Raw genomic sequence first — 18,822 nt, forward strand, 5'->3', positions numbered from 1 at the left:
CTGCTGCCAGCCCCAGGGCAGTGGGAGGGGCCTCACCAGACACCTGAAGAACCCACCCCCCACCCCAGGGAGCTTCAGGCAGCACCAGCAGGAGGTGGGACCCAGCGCAGCACCCCCAAAGGCACCCCATCAAAGGACTCTCCTGAAACGCAAGTCCAAGTGCAGCTCTTGGCTCCAGACCCCCATTCATCAAGGCAGGCCCCACTGGGACCTTGTAATCAGCAGCAGTCATGCCTCTCTCCGTGTGAGGCCATCTGTGACCATGATCCTGCAGGAAAGACCTCAGCAGGACGCTAAAGAGGGACCGACCAGGCTTGTGATTTCACTAATGGGGGTGATGTTTCTCCCTCTCTTAAAAAGGTGCGGGTGAATGCTAACCATACCTGTTTCTTCAGCCTCTCTTAAAGGCCACCTGATTGGGTTATTTACATGTCATTTTGCAGACTATTGGAAATACATACAGATGGGCCTGTGGTCTGGGAGGCAGCCCCTTCCCATTCTAGTGTACCCAGTCCTGGGCCAAGTGCAGAACAAGTACACTCTGAGAGACGAGAGGCCATGGTGAAACCTGCCTGCCTCGGGCAAGGTGGGCACAACCCCCGGAGCAGAGTGGAGCCTGGAGAGGTGGACACAGCTCACACCAGCATACCTGGGAGCAAGAGTGCCCGCAGGCCGCAGGCCCCCTGCCGCTCGCCCCACTCCCCAACCCAGTTCACCTCTTTTCAGTTCAGACTTTTGAAGACTGGCTTTTCAGATCATTGACTGAGCATGTCTTTTAATGGGATGATGGACAAACACACACAACACTTAAATATCAAAATATTCCCATTTAAAGAAACTTTTAAATCTCTGGGTTTAATGTAATTTATCCGTAGCACTATTTCCTATCATGTGCACGAACTCCAATTCTTTCTCGGGCCCATCTCACTTCCCCTATTAAACTGCATGGCCCCAGTGGACGGAGACCACGTCTGACACAGGACTTAAGCCCCGATAAAACCTAGGGAGGAAGCTAGCATCCAGGCCCTTCCTCTGCAGGACGCAGTCTTCAGGGGGAATGGAAAGGAGGTGAGAAAAGAGCCTGGCATTGAGAAGAGCTGGCTCTGCCTTGTTCATCCACCCTACACCTTGTTACACACCCAGAGACAGCCGCCTCCTGTCTGATGGGTGACTCCTGCCGCCCCACAGAGAACACGCCGGCCCCCGTGTGGCTCCAGCCATTCCACCACCTGCTAGGTTCTTTCCACAGCCCTCTACCTTTGCATTTTTTATTTCCCGTCTTTAGTTTTGTGGTCTTTGAAATTGTAGGCATCCAGTTTTAGTAACTCTTTCCCACTGCTCTCCTCAACTGTCACCAAAATCTCACATGGTCCCTGGCTTTACAAAGCCACACGTTGGGTCTCTGCAGCTGGTGCTATGGGGCTCTTTGGTGGTGAGAAACCTGGCACAGTGCTCAGTTATAAAGCCATAACGGCCACTGCGATCAGCTGTCCAGTGCTCTGCAGAATGGCCTGAGCCAGGGAGATCCAGGGCTGGCAGCATTTTCCAACTGAACTGGGGCCCAAACAGACCAGACCTAGGCTTTCTGAGGCCAGGGACATTGTCAAGTCTGAAACTCAGCACCAGGGTTATGGCTTGTGTCTTCCAGCCCTTGGAAGGGCCAGCACTGGGCTGAACTGTCCTCATGGTTCCTCTAGGACAGGCCAGAGAGACCTGAAGTCCTTGGGTAGGCCAGTTCTCCTCTGTGCAGTGATCCAGCTCATCCCTCTGATCCTCCCCAGCTGCTTCTTTGTAACACGGTAGATGAAGGGCCTTTTGGAAATGTCATGAAGGACAGAAACGAGAATGGCACTCTGTGGTCTTGGCAGGTGGCTCAGGAGAAGACCCAGGAGGTGCTGAGCAAGCTTCTTCAGAGGTTGTCCACGGACCCACGGACAGGGAATGGACCACTGCTGGGTTCAGAGACAACCAGGACGAGCCTCCTCTGGTGACTCAACCCAGCCACATGTTCCATCACGACAGCACAGGGTGAAAGGCTGTGATAAAAAGGAAGTGGAGGCCGAGAGACACCTAAAGTGGGTGGAGGAATAGAATCAGGGCAGAACATGCCAATGAGAAGAGTCAGTTTTGTCTTTGAAGAAAAAGGAACACAGAGGGTGCACCAACTTCTCCTGCCTTGAGAAAGGATCAGTAGCTGGCCCTGCTCAGCTAGGCCATTCTTCCAAGGTTTTGGCTGGACTCTCACATCTGCAATCAGCGAAGGGCAGACAAGCTGTCACACAGGGGGACGGGGTAACGAGGCCCTTTTCTCTCATCATGCAGCAGGAGAGACCAGGCTCCTTCTCTTGGTGGTGGCTGCAAGGTTCCCAAGAGCAGCAAGCGAGGACAAACTGAATGCACAAGAACCTTTCAAGTCTCTGCTTATGTGACATTTGCTACTGGGCCATGGTCAGATCAAACCACCTGGCCAACTCCAAATTCAGGGGTGCCACTTCTTAGTGAGAAGGGAAAAGTTCTTGGCTATTTTTGCAATCTACAAATTACAAAATCCAAAAGGTTCTTGCTTTGGGATTTAGGCAAGAGTAGGAACGGGAAGGGCTCCTTTCCGAGAAGACAAAACCGTCATCTACCAAGGCATCCTTGCCAGCAGCCCAGTGATGCCAAGAGCTGCAGGCTCACCCCAACCATGGCAGAACCAGGGTGGCAGAAAGAACTCAGCAAATGAAAACCAGGAAAGACTGAGTGGTAATTATGGGAAGATGCCCCACATTCCAAACATAATCAGACTGGGCATTCTTTTCCTCTCGAATTCTTTCTCATTCTTTTCCATTGTGCAGAACTTGTTTCTCCTCTTGTTTTCTCTCTCTTCTCATCCATGTGTGCAATTTAAGCATTTACCAAAGGCACCTGATGACAACTTAATCAGAGTGCAGACAGGTGGGGCTCTGTATATGGCACCAACCTGTGGCAAGTCCAGGAAGGAGAGGAAAAGAAGAGCCCCTAAGGTGCAAGACTCAGGTGTTGACAGGTGCAGCAGAATGAGAAAGAGCAGTGTTATGTCCTCAGAATGAAAAAAGAAATACCACTTAGACAGGTTTCCAAAATGGTATACTACTCTGTTACGTCACTGGAGAACTGTGATTCCGAACAGCAAACTGAAGCCACTTCTGTGACAGTCTGGGAGGTCACTGTCACTGAGGTCACCAGAAGCTCTCTGGTTCTAGTGTCGTGACAGTCACTGGCTAGTGACTGAGAAGCATTGGGGTAAAAGGGGTATTTTGCCTTGAAATTATCTCCGCCCACCAGCAGGCCTTCTAATGGGAGTACATTCTTCAGTTGCCAGGCAGAGCACGGGAGTACAGAAAAGCAAACTGTAGGCTCAGGCAGTTTCTGGAGACCAGCAGACCAGGGCTGACTCTTTCTGAATAGGAAGTGAAGTCCCGGTTCCACTCAGGAAGGAGACTGGGCAGGAGAAACTGGGGGAGACACTCGGTGTGCGCTGTTGCACATGTTGTCTTCTTGATGAGCTTCTCAAACTAGCTAGAGGGGCACTGAGGTTGGGAATCAGCCTCCTGTCCCCTGCCGAAGCAGAAATCAGTAGATCTTCCAAGGTGGTGGCCAGAGAAGGTCCTGGCCTGCTGGCTTGCATCTTGTCGCTGTAGTCTGTGTCTGACTTCTGGTCCTCCAAAGACATCTTGAAAACATCAGACCACAAGGGACATCCTGGTTGGAAACTCACTCTGGGGAAAAGCAGAAAGAGTCTAACATTAAACTAGAAGATACTTAAAGAAAGCAACAACACAAGAGTTGGCTCACTGGGCGGAGTCCAGAACCTGTTCACAGCAGGCACATCCTGACTCTGAACTTGTGTTGATGTCCCCAAGCCTCAAACGGGGCTGAAGCCCACAAATAGCAGACAGAACTCTGTTCCAGGCCTGCAGAATGACTTACCAGCGCCTTAAGAATAGCTACTATGTTTACCCCGTGCTCCCAGTAGCAAGGGAGGATGGTGTACTATAGACCTGAAGCCCCTGAAAGTTTCCTCCCTACTCACAGTACTTTGGCCATTGCTTTCTTCTATTTAAAAAACAAAAGGCAATTGTTTGGAGGGATTAATGACAGGTCAAGCCTTTTTTTTTTTTTTTTCTGTTGCTACTCCTTCTCCCTATACTCTCCATTAAGGAAAATCTCCCTTGGACTATGGAAAAGCAACATGGCCGGGAGGCGGAGTAACTGAGCAGGGGCAGAGGCACTCGGTTGTGGAGAGCTGCCTCCAAAGTAGGGCTGGAAGCCACTCTGGCACCTCACTGTGGACATCTGGGACAGACCCCCGGTGTTTGTCAGAGGTCCAGGTCTCAGGTTCGGCGGCTGAGGGACAGAGTGGGTTGTCTGCATTTAGACAGCAACAGTCTACATAGCCACTCAAGGGGGGGGGGGGTGTGGAATATAAAGGAACTGGGCAGCTGAGCTGGGACCCAGGATTTCCTGCACACCCACGAGGCACAGTACACAGTTTACACTCAGTAAAATGTGAAAGGAGGAAAGAAAAAGCAAGCTGTCCTTTGTAAAGAGCAGGGGTTCCTAACCTTCTCTGGATGGGGGCTCTTTCAAGAACTTTCTTCGAGTTACGGCGATGGGGAGTGTGCACCCAGCACCCCCGCGCTCAAAGCTCCTTCGACGCCGCCTTTGGCTTTCTGCCCTTCCCAACTCTGCAGGGCCACGTGCTCCCTCCCTTCGCCCGCTGCACCCGCGAGGACCCGGACGCCCCCGCGACCCCCGCCCACCGTTTTCTTGGCGGGCTCCTTCTTCCTGCGCTTCTCCGAGCCGCCGTGGTGCGGCAGGTCGCGGCTGCGCCAGGACGGGCCGCGGCTCAGCTCCCGCTCGCTGTAGGGCGGCAGCGTGTCGTCGGGCTCGAGTTCCGCGTCGCCGGGCCGGGACTCGAAGGGGGCGGGCGGAGACCAGGCGTAGTAGGAGGCGCTGCGCGGGCCGAGCTGCGCGCCGCGCCGCGCGGGCGTCTCCAGGCTGCCGCCGCGGCCCGCGCCCTCGGCCCGCTCGGACGCGCCGCCCAGGTACGCGTGCTCGTACTTGCGCGCGGTGCCCGGCGTGCGGCTCACCAGGCGCGGCAGGGGCGCGTCCTCCGGCCAGCCGCGCTCTGCGTCCAGCGGCTCGCGGCTGCGGCCGCGCCCGTACAGCTCCTCCAGCGGCCCGTCTTGGAGGAGGCCCGTGCGCGCGCGCTCGAAGCGGCTGCCGGCCCGCGGCTCCAGGCCATTGCCGTCGGCGTGGCGCCGCGGGCCGTAGGAGTCGGCGAAGGCCGCCAGTTCGTCCATGGAGACTGCGGGCACCCCGGGGGCGAAGTTCTTCCGCGACAGCATCTCGGACTTGGAGCGCTGCTGGCTGCGGACAGAGGAGTGGTGGGTCAGTGGGCAGAACCGCAGCCCGTGCGGGCTGGGGCTGGCCTGGAAGCGCACCGGCTCCTGGGCACCTCCCGCTGTCCAGCGAGGGCCCAAACACTCCTTCTGATCGTTATGATGAGCCCTGGTCGGCCACGCGTCTCCGTCTCACGCCACCCGCTCTACGCCCCAGCCAGCGGCAGCGCGCACGGCTGGGGCCCCAGGAGCCTCTGCAGTTTGGGGGCACACTGAGCGGCCTGTTTCGCCCTCCAGCCAAGGGCCAAGTTACCTCTTGGGCAGAGGGACCCCTGCAGTTGGTGAGAGTGAGAGGCGATGTCGACTGTCCTTGAAGGTAAAGGCAGTAAGTGCCATTCATGGGGACGCATCCGGGAACTGGGTAGACTCAGCCTCCCTATGCTTGGTCTTATCAGGCTGGTAAGTGCCTTAGCTTCTGGAAATTTGCCTTCCCAACTTAAAATGGTATATTACAGGTGGCTGCCCGTGAGTCATGGGAATTAAGTGCAACATTATAAAGCGTTGGCGTTTTACCTTTCAGGTAACAAATGATCAAAAACGATGGAGATGATGGGAGTTTTCAGAGGTTATAGGATAAAATGTATCGGGGCAGAGATACGTGAAGGTTCATTAAGGAGCCCAGAGTTCACATTTTCAAAAGGCCTGGAATGATTACTTCTATGCAGTCCCTTCAAGAGTCCTAAGGTCCCCTTGATTAATAAATGTGAGAGAGGGAAGCTCCCCACAGGATGGAAAGAGACCCAGAAGGAGGGACGGTGCTGTTTAGCAACAATCTCAGTTCTACCTGCTTCTGCTCAGCCCCCTGGCGGCCATCACCTGTGCCGGAAGCTCTCCCGATCCTCTTTGTTATACTCCAGGGCTGAGGGTCCCCTGCTGGCCCCACTGCTGCTTCCCATGACACCCGACCAGTAGTCAGGATTGCTCTCCAGGTCCCCAGACACGGGGAATTGCTTGCTCCTCATCTGATGGTAAGACTGGCGGAAGCTGCTGTCCTCTTCATGCAGGGAGCTGAGTTCTGAGATGGTGTTGTTATCTGCAGGGACAGAGATTTCCCCGTGTTAGGTGGGAAGGGCTGAGACCAGAGGCTCCACAAACTCGCGGCTGGGGGCGTCAGGCCTGTCAAGGGTGGGCTCTTCACCTGCAGGTGGTATCTGTGTTTTTGGCAGCAGGAACTGGCTCCCTTGGGAAGCCTACCTGCTTACTTAGAGGGAGGAGTCCTGCCTCTTCTTGGAACAGCAGAACAATTGTTTTTGTTCCCAAGGCTAGCTTCCCAGAACTCAGGCTCCCTGCAGCTGGCCTGGCACATCATCATCCATGTATTTTTCTTTTTCCTGTATAATTATTTGGTGAGCTGTGATAATCCCAGGTGTGTTGGACCAAAAGGGACAACGAGAGAGAGAAGCACATCTGACAGCATCTTCCCTGCTGTTGACCAGGGCCAAGATGGGGCCTCCAGAGCCAATATTGCCACAGGCCTTCGAGGACTGCTCTTCTGTCCGCTTTCCACTGAGCCCTTCCCCACGAAGCAAGAAGCCCACGAGGTCAGGGGGAGTGCATGCCAGCATCCATACCTTTAGACCACACTCACCCAAGTGGCACCAAATCCGCTCTCCAGGCCTGGAGAGACTTCTTCCCGTGGCCCAGGAGCATTCCAAGTGTGTGGCTGCCATGGGCAAGCTGCTGTTTGGAGGTGTGAGGAGGACAGGGAGTGCCTGCGGCCTGTGGGCCTCCATCTGAGCTAATATGTGAGGTGTGTGTCTAATCACAGCTCCCTCCTTCCCTAAGGGGCTTCTTGCAAAGCACTTGCAAAAAAAGGATCAGAGCCACAGTTGGGAAATTAAAGGGGGGGGGCTGGGGAGGGAGGGTGCTGCTGTTTATAGAGCTTTGAAATGGACTGAATTTCATTTTATTTAAAAAAATAAATTGAGTGAACCTATTTGTAATGTAACAGAATCCATTTGTTTTCTAAAATCTTTTCATTAGGACTTTGAAAATATTATTAAAAGCAATATTTACTAGGTTTAAAGCCTGGCTGTTGAGCAAGAGGTAAGCCAAGATAAGATGTGGGAAGCACAATGTGTCTCAGGTTCCCTCTGATTTTCCCCTCTGAGCTCCAACAGTCCTGGGAAGAACAGAGAATTCTGCCTAGCACTGCGACAGGCCCTCCCCGACACCAAACCTCCTGGCCCCTGCTCGCCAGGAAACCAGCCTTTACCTTGAATGCCATTAGGTTTCATCACATGATCAGTTGGTTTTGAATTATAATCTGATTTTTAATTGTTTTCTACCTCTCAAGAAACTTTTCTCTAAGTTTCTGCTTATTTTAAAGGAAAATAACTGAGATACTTTTGATTAATCAATTCTAGAATATTCCTTCTTATGATTCCTATGAATTCCAATTTCCTAGGAACTAGACAGAAAAGAAATTTAAATGAGACCTCTGTAAAGTCATGCTGTTGGCTCAGACCTTTCCTTAAATTTCAGGAAACATGACCTTTTTCATCCCTCAGGGAGTGGGCGCTATCCCTGTTTCCCTACTCATAGAACAAACTGTCCAGGATGTGCATTACACTAAAATTGCTGCCACTGAGCACAGACGTCAGCATCCCCACTTCAGAGACAGCCACTGAGGTAGCTCTAAGGAGAGGTAGGCAAACTGTGAAGGGCTGGGTTTGTGAGCCACAGTGTGACAACCACTCAATTCCACCATCCTACAGGAAGGCAGCCAAAGAGTATATGTAAGTGACGTGGCATGGCTGTTCCAGTAAGACTCTGTTTACAGAAACAGAAGCTGGGACATCTTTGGAGCAGGGGATATTGTTTGCTGACTCCTGCTCTACAATGTTCGGACTTGAAACATCCCAGGAGCAACCTACCACTCGTAAGGTCAAGGCAAATAAGGACCATACTGCCTAGACCTGAGCCTCAGACTCCCAGTCTGACTCCCTGCTTAACCTGAAACCATGAGATCCATGTTACAGCAGGACCTCCAGGAGGGGCCCATTCTGGGACCCACCCTAGGGTTGACTTTGCTCTTCAGAAACACTTCACCTCCATGCATTTACTATAATGTCAACGTGCAGCTTCCAGTGATCTGGGCTCCCGTCCCCCCGGGCCCTGAGTACTGGTGCTGGCCACTTTTCCTCTTTGCCTCACTGTCCTCCTCCGGATCCAACAACCTCAGAGTCCTTTCCAGTCGCAGCAGTCTGGAGCCCTCGGAACGAGGAGGCTGTGGTCACCACAGAAACTACAGCTCACAAGCTTCTTTGGTAAAGATCACAAGATTGGGACTCAGAAGAGCTGGGTTCCACCCTGCTTCTGTCACTGTCCCCCTGGCCTTCTGTTTCCTCATGGTTACACTGCAAAGGTTGGCCAGGCAGTCCCTAAAGTCCCCAGTAACTCTGAGTTTCCACTACCTTATGACCGGCTGGCCCCTGGAGACCACCTGGGTCAATCAGACAGGGGAGTCACCACCTAGACGAGAATCCATTCTTTAGTTTTAATCTTAATTGTTAACTTTTTCTCTGAGCTGTGAGATGCACAGATTTCCTGCCCAGGCTTCTGGATTCCAACTCTGTCTGCCCCTTACAGGGATCCATGACAACACTGCTACCACTAGTTTGTCAAGTGCAGTGACATCTGCATTCCTGACATTCCAATCTGGAGATGGTCTTTTTATAGTCCGCTAGGTGGGAGGGTGCAGCAAGGGCTACAGCAGACGGCTGGATTTAGAATTGCAAACTGGGTGGAATATGTTGTCCTTAATCTGAATAAAGCTCCTGTAGTCTGGGACTGTTTCCCCAACAATTCCATCAAGTCTGTCTTTGGTTCCAAGAAGAGGAGGGTTCAAAGAAAGCGCGTCGTGACCCACTGCCATGCCTGCCAGCACCCTCTGGTAACCAGCCATCCCCCTCGGCCTGCTCTGTTCTGCATCCCAAGACAGACAGTCATTTGGAATCTACCCCAAAGAATCAGCTCTGTCAGCTGCGAGTCTCCAAGGGCTGTGCGTAAGTTAGGCTGGGGCCCCACCGTCTCCAGACTTGGTAATTACAAGTTCTCTGAGGAGAGGAGCAGCCTCCTCCCAGCCCTCAGTGGCCACGTGGGGCCTGGGGGATGGCAGCTCCCTTTCCCAGAGTCACTGTGTCAGGCTCCTCTGACTCTCACGAGGTGAGTGGGAGGCTCCCTTCAAGGCTGGGCCCCTCATGCTGGAAGAGAACTGTCGCTGAGGCTCCAGACGCTGTCCTTGCTCTGCATATGACACTGGGGACGGGGTTGAATAACTCCTTCTCACCCTAGGGTAAGGAAGCCAGGTGTTCAATACTGGCTGAGCCCTGGAGACACCCAACATAAACCAAGGGTGCGTGACTGCCCTGCTCTTCACCCCAGAAGCCCCTGTGCTCCCTTTGCTGCCAGCACCCCAATAGCCGTGGCTCTGCAGGCCCCGTCGCTGCCGGAACAGCCACTCAGTCCTGTGTGACGCAGAGCACAGAAAACCAACAGATGCTCACATCTGCCTCGCATCCTTCTGGCTGGGTCAAACTGAGCCAGCTCCTTCTCCACATAGTACAGGACCTTCATGGAGTCTCTCTCTTTGTCGGCTTGGATCCGGTAACCTTTGCGAACTGTCGAGAAAGCACAAGAAGGTGAACTAAAAAGGAAAATAGGAGGATAAGGAAGCTTCCACCTTACCAAGGTGAAGACGTGGTTCCCCACCATAGCAATGCCTTTCAAATCACCCGGAAGTCATGATCCACACACACATGGCCCAGACCCAGATCCCCTCTTTCAGAGGGTGGCACTGGAATGGAGGAACTGGAGGTCGACAACAAAACTCCCCTGCAGCCTAGTGCTAGTCATTTGTCACCACTGCTCCCATCTTCTGAGCCTCTCCAGCTCCACTTCAGTCTCATCTGCTCTAAGCCTGTGAGTTCCACAGGGCAGGGCTGGGGGGTGTCTACACACAAAGGATTTTCTCGATTTGGGACCCTTGTCACCCCACAGCCTGAGGCTCACACCTCCTCTTGGTGGGAGGAGCTCAGGTACCCACACATCACCTCCAGTCACCTGGGAGGTGGCACAGACACTCCCTAATGGGGGGGGGTGCCTAAGAGCTAAGATTCGATTTTAGGCTCTACGCACAGTTGTACAGAACAAATGGGAAACACATGGGTTTCCAATCACTGTTCCACTTCATTCTTCAGCATTTTCCTTCTAGGAAAAGGAATACTATATTTTAGACACCATTAATTCAACCTGCAGCGATGTGGTTGCAAACAGGTGCTGTTTTCAGGGCTTAATAAAATACCCACCGAAAGCAGTGGAGACACATTATCTCCTCCTGCCCATCATACATTGTCAGGGCTGTGTGAGCCCTGGACCACCTGAGTCTAGCCCAGCGTCAGTCCCAAGTGTAGTCAGACATCAGCAACCCACCGCACAGTAGGAGAAGCGGGGATGAGAGACACAGGCACGATGGGATGTGGAACGAGTGGTCATGGGGGGGAGATGGCACAGGGTACTGCTCATGCGCTGGGTGCTGCGCTAAGTGTTTCCACTCATGCCTCCCAGTGCCCCAGGAAGCAGTGCTCATATCCTCTTCCTCTGGCTGAGAAAATCTGAGCTCAGGGATTTCACCTCTTCTCCAGGGATGACCTGGAGCACCCAGCTGGACCGCATGGTCCATGTGACTGAAGCTGGGCTGACCCAGGGCATCCTGCCTCTCAGAGCCTAAGGAGGCAGTTGAAGAAGATGTGAAGCCCAGGGCAGGCCTGCTGTCAGGTGAGCTGTGGCTGTGCAGTCTGCAGCTCGGACTGTTTCCCAGTCAGGAGGACTGTCCGGCAGATGGAACGCCCAAGCCAAGCCCAGGCTCCCTGATCCCAGATTGGGGCAACACCAGGAGCAAAGCATGTGCCTCCGGACACACTGCACGCACGGCGGACAGCGCTCTCTCCATGGAAGGTGGAAAGGAGAACCCACAGCCTCCTCTCCCCAAGCCAGGCGAGGGAGACAGGGAAGCCGCCCACACACCCACGGGCAGGTGCACTGACTTTGGACAGGAGAACATACTGGGCAGTCCACATCCACCTCGAATTGTGAAATATGAGAAAAAAGTTTACAAGTCTGATCACATGCTTTTCAGTGGGACCTTTCCCAGGGTTAGATCCATCATCCTTATGTGGAAGCAATTATTAGCAGAAATTATTTATCAAGCTACACATTCTCCCATCTCTGCAGAGGCGTTAGCAGAGTAGTACAGACAGTTCAATTAAAATGCAATTATCCCACGGAGTGCGCTGTCTGTACCAGGCAGCTACGTCTGATGATGAGGCAGTGGGCTAGGGATGGGGACTGGGCATCCTGGGGGCAGGCCGCTGCTGGTTCTTTGAGGGACCCCAAACAAACGATGGCCTGCAGGACTCGGTTTTCATGTCCACAAAATGCCACCGACCCTTCCCACACTTTCAATAATCTCTGGAAGAAGAAGGGACAACTGAGGCCAAGCCGGAGGAGCGCCAGGAGCGCCTTGTAATCACGAGGGGCAGCTCACGTGTCCCCTCACCCAAAAGGCTGTCCTTGGTTCTTACGGCTAGAAAAGTTCTATTTTTCTGCCTTGATATTTTTCCTAACTCACAGGTCATTCAGCTGGAACTTTTATCATGGGCCTTACTACATTCTAGTTTGTTTCCAGTTGTTTATACAATGGACTCATCTTCTCAAAGGTTCCTGAAGGAAATGAATCTGATAAGGCTTCCCGTTCCTCCCCTCCTCCCGGAGTGTGCACTGGATCTCTGCCAGCCTGGGAAAGGGTGGCTATGGGTTCTTAAAAGCCAGCATTTCCAGGAGAGTCCATCCAGAAACCCTCAACTTTCTGAAGGAAAGTACAGGGAATCTCTGTTCACCTCCACATCCCTACACCTGGCACAGAGCCGGCACATTCCAGACTCCTGTGTGTTCAAAGAATGAGTGAATGAGTGAGTGAGTGAGTGAGTGAGTGAGTGAAAGAATGAGGGAATGGATGAATAAATGGAAGCATCAATGAATGAAGAGAAACTGAGAACAGAAAAAGTACTTCATGGATTACAAAGTATGGCACAGGTGGCCGCATGGGTGGTGTGTGGAGGCTTTTGACCAGGAAGGGAAAGCTGGGGTGGTGGTAGGCTGAGGGAGCAGCAAGGTTTGGCTGAGTTTTGTGGTTACTGATTCTGGTGATTATTTCCAAGTAGAGAATTCCAGCATGTTTGTAGGATCGGGGAGGAGCGCTCCGCCTGCAGCAGTGGCTCCATGGAGAGTTCTCAGTGCGTGTGGCACTGAGGTGGTAAGCATTCAGTGGCACTGAGGTAAAGGTCACGTGGGGGCTGTTGCCACATGGAACCCGCTGTCCCCCAGTGGAGAGATGGCAGCTGTGCTGAGCAGCAGCTGGAGGAGCCTCGGTTAATTGCAACTTGGGCTGCAGCTTAGATTGTTTTCTGCGTCACCATAAAAACTGATACTCCTCATCATGATACAGATTCGAGTGTCTGGGCACAGGTTGTCAGGTTCTGCAAAGTTACAGTAACCACAGCCTCAAACAAAGATGACAGTCTTGTCTTTCGTTACTGGAGTGACAAAAAGACTCCCCAGTGCCAGATCCTCCCAGCTTTGACTTCTCAGTCGCAGCAGCTAAGTCTTCAGAAATGAAAACTCTTCTAATTGGTCAAAAAAAGTGGCCAAGTATTGACCTTCAGATTTTATGGGCACCCTCCATTTGGTTTTGGTAACTAAAATTCTAGACCACCCCCCCTTTGAGGATTTTGTTGGTGGTTGTGTTGTTTTTAATGGTAAGCTACAAGTTGGACCGTGTGGCACCTAGATCACTCTCTCTGGGAGGACCTGGCTGTGTTGCCTATGTGCCCAGGAGAGAGCTCCCGGCCCTCCTCTCCACAGACAGCAGTTTTCTTTCTGACCCTGCCCCACAGAACAGCCTTTCCACTTGAGCCTCGTAACTCTTACTCATTTTATTTCCATTCACAGTTCCCAGGCACCTCCCGCTAGCTGCACATTCCTTGAGGGCAGGGAAGATCTGTAGGCACTCATGAAACGTTTCCTGATTTGAAAACAGAGAATGGGATCAGACTGATTTTCATCTGTGACCTGAAGATCAAAGAACGCTGACATTTTAATAAGAAATGTCCTAGGCTATTGGCCAAAGTCAAAATAGATGGGAAATGGGGCTGGGGTTGTGGCTTAGTGGTAGAGGCTCACCCAACACAGATGAGGCACTAGGCTGGATCCTCAGCACCACATAACAATAAACAAATAAAAATAAAGGCATTGTGTCCACCCACAACTAAATAATATTTTTTAAAATATTTGGGAAATGACTTTTTCCTGGTGAAGTTTGAGTTTAGGACCAATGGCTGCTTTATTTCTATTTTCAAGTTAGGTCTGGCCCAGCCCTTTGGTTGGTTGGCTCTTCTAATTCATCAGCCTTGCCAGCGTGGACTTGGGAGGGGAAGCAGAGATAGTCCTGACGTCAAACCATAATTTCAAAAACTCTTACTTTAAGGGATTTTAGGATTTTGACCCAATTAAGGATCAACTACTTTTCAGCTAATTTCTGCTTTACAGCCAAAATCCAGCTTACAAAGCTTGCGGAAGAAGTCTCTGCAGTAGACTCCCATGCACATAACCCTGTTCTTCCTGTCCTGTCCTAACAAGCTAAGGAAGGCTGCTTATGGATGGTGGAGCAGCTGCCAGATTCCACCCCCAGGTGACAGCAGCTCAACTGTGGGAGAGTGATTCTTAAAATGCGCATATCCCTCTATACATACAGTAGGCATGTATGCATATGTATATATATATATATATAGAGAGAGAGAGAGAGAATCTGTATACATACAGTAGGCATGTATGCATATATATAGATAGAGAGAGAGAGAGAGAATCTGTATACATACAGTAGGCATGTATGCATATATATATATATATATATATATAAAGATAGAGAGAGAGAGAATCTGTATACATACAGTAGGCATGTATGCATACATCTATATCTATATATATAGAGACAGAGACAGAGAGAGAATCTCTGTATACATACAGTAGGCATGTATGCGCATATATATATATATAGAGAGAGAGAATCTCTGTATATATACAATAGGCATGTATGCATATATATATATATATATATATAGAGAGAGAGAGAGAGAGAGACAGAGAGAGAATCTCTGTATACATACAGTAGGCATGTATGCATATATATATATATATAGAAAGAGAGAGAGACAGAGAGAGAATATATACATACAGTAGGCATGTATGCGCATATATATATATATATATATAGAGAGAGAGAGAGAGAGAGAGAGAGAGATAGAGAGAGAGAGATAGACAGACAGACACATCCTTATTAATTTTGAAAATGACGTTTCAAGCCCGTGCTCAATTCCTTTTGACAAAGGATGCGTGGAGGCCAGGGAGACTAACAGGGCAAGAGGAGACGTGGGAAGGCCAGGAAGGAGATGAAGCACTAGGCAGGGTGGGAGGCCATGGCAGTGAGGACCGGGACAGCTGCCGCACAGAAGTAAAACAAGACAGGCCAAGGCCAGTGGAGAACCATCAGAAGGACTCAGTGACCACGGGTGATGAGCTGAGGGAGAAGGCAGGGTAAGGATGCGTCCTGTGGCTTGGACTAGGTGATGATGAGGCCATCCACTGAGGTAAGACGTGTGGATCTGAAGTGGAGGGCAGCGGGTTGATCCAGTTTCAGAGACTGAGGTTTGAGGGCCTGTAAGACATCCAGGTGGACATGGCCAGGGCACTGGATATGGGACCGCAGAGAGGCTGGGGATAATGATTGGGAGTCATCAGCGTGATGATGGGGAGCAGAGAGGACTCCCTGGGAGATGCTGGTGGGCAAAACGGGGACGTCACCATGTGGAAGACACAGGGGCAGAGGAGCCCGAACGGAGAGACGGTGGGAGGCTGCAGTGTCCACAAGGGCAAGGGGAGAGGAGGGGGCAGGGCGTGAGGACAAAAGAGCATCCAGCGATGGAGCACCAGGTGCCCTGGCAGGGACTGGTCCCCAGAGAGGTGGGGACAGTGAGCGGAGACGGTTGAGCAGGGAAACGGCACTGAGTGGTCAAAGCTTGCTCAGGAGCTCTCTGTGAAGAGGAGGACAGGGACAGATGTCTCTCAAGTTGTACCTGAATGGGTGAGATTCGAGCGCCTCTTGACTTCTGCCAGGAAAGGTACTGAAGCTGGGAAGGAGGCAGACAGGGCGGGAGCAGGTGGAGTGTGGATGTCCAATAGAGAGCCCTTGGCGGAGCAGTAGGCTGGGTCCAGGGGGCAGGAGGCTGCTCCCTCTGCTGGGAGGCTCAGGGGAAGGACTCTGGCCCCTTCTCTCTCCCCCATGCAGTGACCAACCAGACCTCTAGCTGGCTCACCAAAGAGGCCTTTTCACCCTGCACAATGTTCCAAAGAGCATGACGCACAAAGGTGATCTGAAAAATCGCTGGTGCTAGATGATCACCCTGAAACTAAGGTGGCATATAAATACTAAAAAAGCTAAATTTACATTTTTACCCACAAACATTTCCTAACATTTTTAGTGTTCTTTACAGAACAATCTACATGGGCCCAAGCCACATTTTTTAAAGGAGAATTAGCCAAAGGCCAACAGTAACCTACCTTGGGACCGTAAGCATAAGATGTGTCCATGGGGACAGTAAGAGACTAATTCCTGGTGCCAGGATATGATGATGACACAGGCCAGACTGGCTGTGACGGACACTGATGGCCATCTTTGCTGTTTGGGGGCTGACAGACCCAGACTGTGTTTGATCTCAAGGTCAATAGTTTCTTAGGCCTCTGAAGTGAGGATCGAGTAGTTTAAGCCCATCTGGCTCAGGAATGGGCATGGGCTACAACTCTGCCAGGGAAGGCTGCTGGATAGGGAAGAGCTCCTGGGAATTTTTGGTCACTCTTGGGAAATGAGGCACAAGGATGAAGCGCATCTCTCTCTCTCTCTCTCTAATTCATTTAATACTGGAACTATTGCTGTCATCCGTGGATCACAAGGGCCGCCAGCTGAGCAGGCCAGAGGGCGCGCTCGGGATGAGAGTACTGAGATGCAAAGAGCTAGTTCTTTCAAGGATGCTGCCAAACTGTCCACTAGGTGGACAAAACCTGTCCACTAGCCAAACCTGGAGCCACCACCTTACTTTGAGATTTCCTGTTATGTGGAATAATTCAGTTTTCTATTTTTAAAGCCACTTCTAATTGCAGTTAATGTGGCAGGATGGGACCAAATGACTAAACCGCAATGACCAGGAGCTCAGGAAAGGCTGAGGCCGGGAGAGAGGATGATCTGCCTCTCTGAGTTGCAATCACTGTGATGACCCACTGAGTAGGAAGAAGGGGCAAGGTTCCAGTGGGAAGGAAGGGAAAGAAATTAGGGGGACCGGGAAAGCAGCAAATAAAGAGCGTGGGACGGGTGCTCTCGTGCCCCTTTTGCCCACCCCACCCTTGGGGACACGCACTGCCCGGTCTTTATCTCTCTGATTCTCTGTGTCCTTGATCATTAACTTTTACCTCTCAGTCTGGGACTCATTCCCAGTCTCAGACGTCAGGATTCTACTAATAGTTCCAGGGAGAGAAAAGCACAAAGACCAACTCCTCACCAGGCTGCCCACCCCTTCCAGTCGGGCGGTGGCAGTTCACCAACTGGGCTGCACCCTCCCGGCTCCCCTGGAGGCAGCTTAGAAGCCTCCCGCATGAAATGTCTGATTCACCAGCCCCAGTGGCTCATCGCATCTAGGAATTTAAAAATCACCGCCTAAGTCTCCTAGACACACAAGTTTAACCTCCTCTACCCTGTAATCCTGTCCAGATGCCTCCAGGAAACTGAATTTTAACACTCTTTGCCCCGCCACTCTCCCCTGCCCCTCCACTCTCCTCTCCCCCTCCCCCTCCCCACCTACCTCCTCCAAGTCCCAGAAAGAGCTAATCATCACCCAAGTCCCTCTCCCAACCAGTTACAGCATCTCAGCTACGATCTGCAACACTGAACACCTTGGGGTACCATCCGGAGGCCCCTTTCCCTCCCTCTCCAACCCCACTCTCTCCTCCTTCCCACTCGCTTGTCCCCTGCCACCCTCTGCTTGCAGTGCTCCTGCTAACTCACGTACCAGCCCAGCCCTCTGGAGGAGCTGCGAGGGAGGCCCCTCAATCCGGCTCCACATGCCCTTCCACCTCTCCCAGGCCGCCCAGCCCTCACAGGGGTCCCCCCAGCCCTGGGATCTCACCACGCTGGCCTTCCTGCTCAGCACCCCTCTCACTTCTGGGCTCAGCCCAAACCCAGCCTCCCCCTGCAGGCTCTGTAACCACTCCAGCTCCTTCATCTCTGACTTCCAAGTAACACCAGCCTCTGATTGCCACCATCAGGACCCATCCTCTGTCCCTGACAAGGCCATGCTGCCTTTAGAGAAGCCTGCATCCTGCACACGGTCCCTCCACGTGCCTCAGACGGTCCTTAACACCAGGCGGGGCCAGAATAACATTGAACAAGGTTCAAGGTGTGCCCCAGCTCTCTGGCCCTCGTTACTGGGGTGCTTAGGAAGGAAGCAGGGTCAGCAAGGTCCTCCAGCCTGGGAAAGCCCAAGATGCACTCCAAAAGACACCTCACATGACCAGAAGGACCCCACTTTTGGAAAGCAGATAACTTTCCCCAAGATGCACCACTGAACAGACTGTGCTTATCAGCAAGGAGCTGGGCGGGGCCAGGGACAAGGCGGGGCAGGGCGGTCTGGAACTGCAATTACCACTGTGGCTTCCTCCTGTGGAGTCACTGGGTGCCAAGGGAGGTGGATGCGGCTTGTCCATCAGCATGCCAGATGAGGGGGTTCCTCCCAAAGGGACAGAGGGGATGGAGAAAGGGCCAGGGACACCGGAGACAGAGGGAGGGTACCCGGCCTTGGCCGCTTTCCCTGCTTCATACACTGTGGAGGAGACGAAGAGCAAGAGAGATTACATTGTCCCACCCTCCACAACCCTCACACCAGGAATCCCCGAGGACGCTCTCGGGGGAGCTCCTGGACGTGTGTCTTCTCCGAGGACTGAGCGGATTCAGAAGGGACACTCTCCCTGCGACCACTTCAGCTCCAGTGAAAAGTGACACTGTGAGCAGCTGCAGGAATCACCGGGCGGAACTGGCATCTGGTGCTAATGCGTTCCGGGAGCTGTCAGAGCAGCATCCCCAGGGTCAGCAGCCCACGGTCTGCAGACCGCCTGAGCCCTCTGGGGGAGGCCAGCACAGGGCTGCCTCCAGGAGGCCGGGAACCTCTTCTGGAGAGGTGAAGAGGCCAGGGGCTGCCACGTGACCCTGTGACCCTTGCTGGATGACTCTCAAAGC

General features: G+C 52.4%; 1 protein-coding gene across 6 annotated transcripts in view; it reads right to left on the bottom strand.

The window, feature by feature from the left end:
* Positions 1 to 758: 758 nt before the first annotated feature.
* Positions 759 to 18,822, bottom strand: part of Ildr2 (immunoglobulin like domain containing receptor 2) — a 55,729-nt gene continuing 37,665 nt past the window's right edge. For 4 of the 6 annotated variants that reach the window (XM_078022237.1, XM_078022235.1, XM_078022236.1 and 1 more), the window contains 4 exons: positions 9,935 to 10,048; positions 6,243 to 6,459; positions 4,785 to 5,394; positions 759 to 3,740 (listed from right to left, as the gene is read on the bottom strand). In XM_078022237.1, the coding sequence (XP_077878363.1) occupies positions 3,705 to 3,740; positions 4,785 to 5,394; positions 6,243 to 6,459; positions 9,935 to 10,048 (977 nt within the window). In that variant the 3' untranslated portion in view covers positions 759 to 3,704. Of the gene's footprint in view, positions 3,741 to 4,784; positions 5,395 to 6,242; positions 6,460 to 9,934; positions 10,049 to 18,232; positions 18,410 to 18,822 lie in introns of all 6 variants that reach the window. The other 2 variants (XM_078022233.1, XM_078022232.1) reach the window with 1 other exon arrangement.

Source organism: Ictidomys tridecemlineatus, chromosome 10 (genome assembly GCF_052094955.1).
Source record: "Ictidomys tridecemlineatus isolate mIctTri1 chromosome 10, mIctTri1.hap1, whole genome shotgun sequence".
Taxonomy (NCBI): Eukaryota; Metazoa; Chordata; class Mammalia; order Rodentia; family Sciuridae; genus Ictidomys; species Ictidomys tridecemlineatus.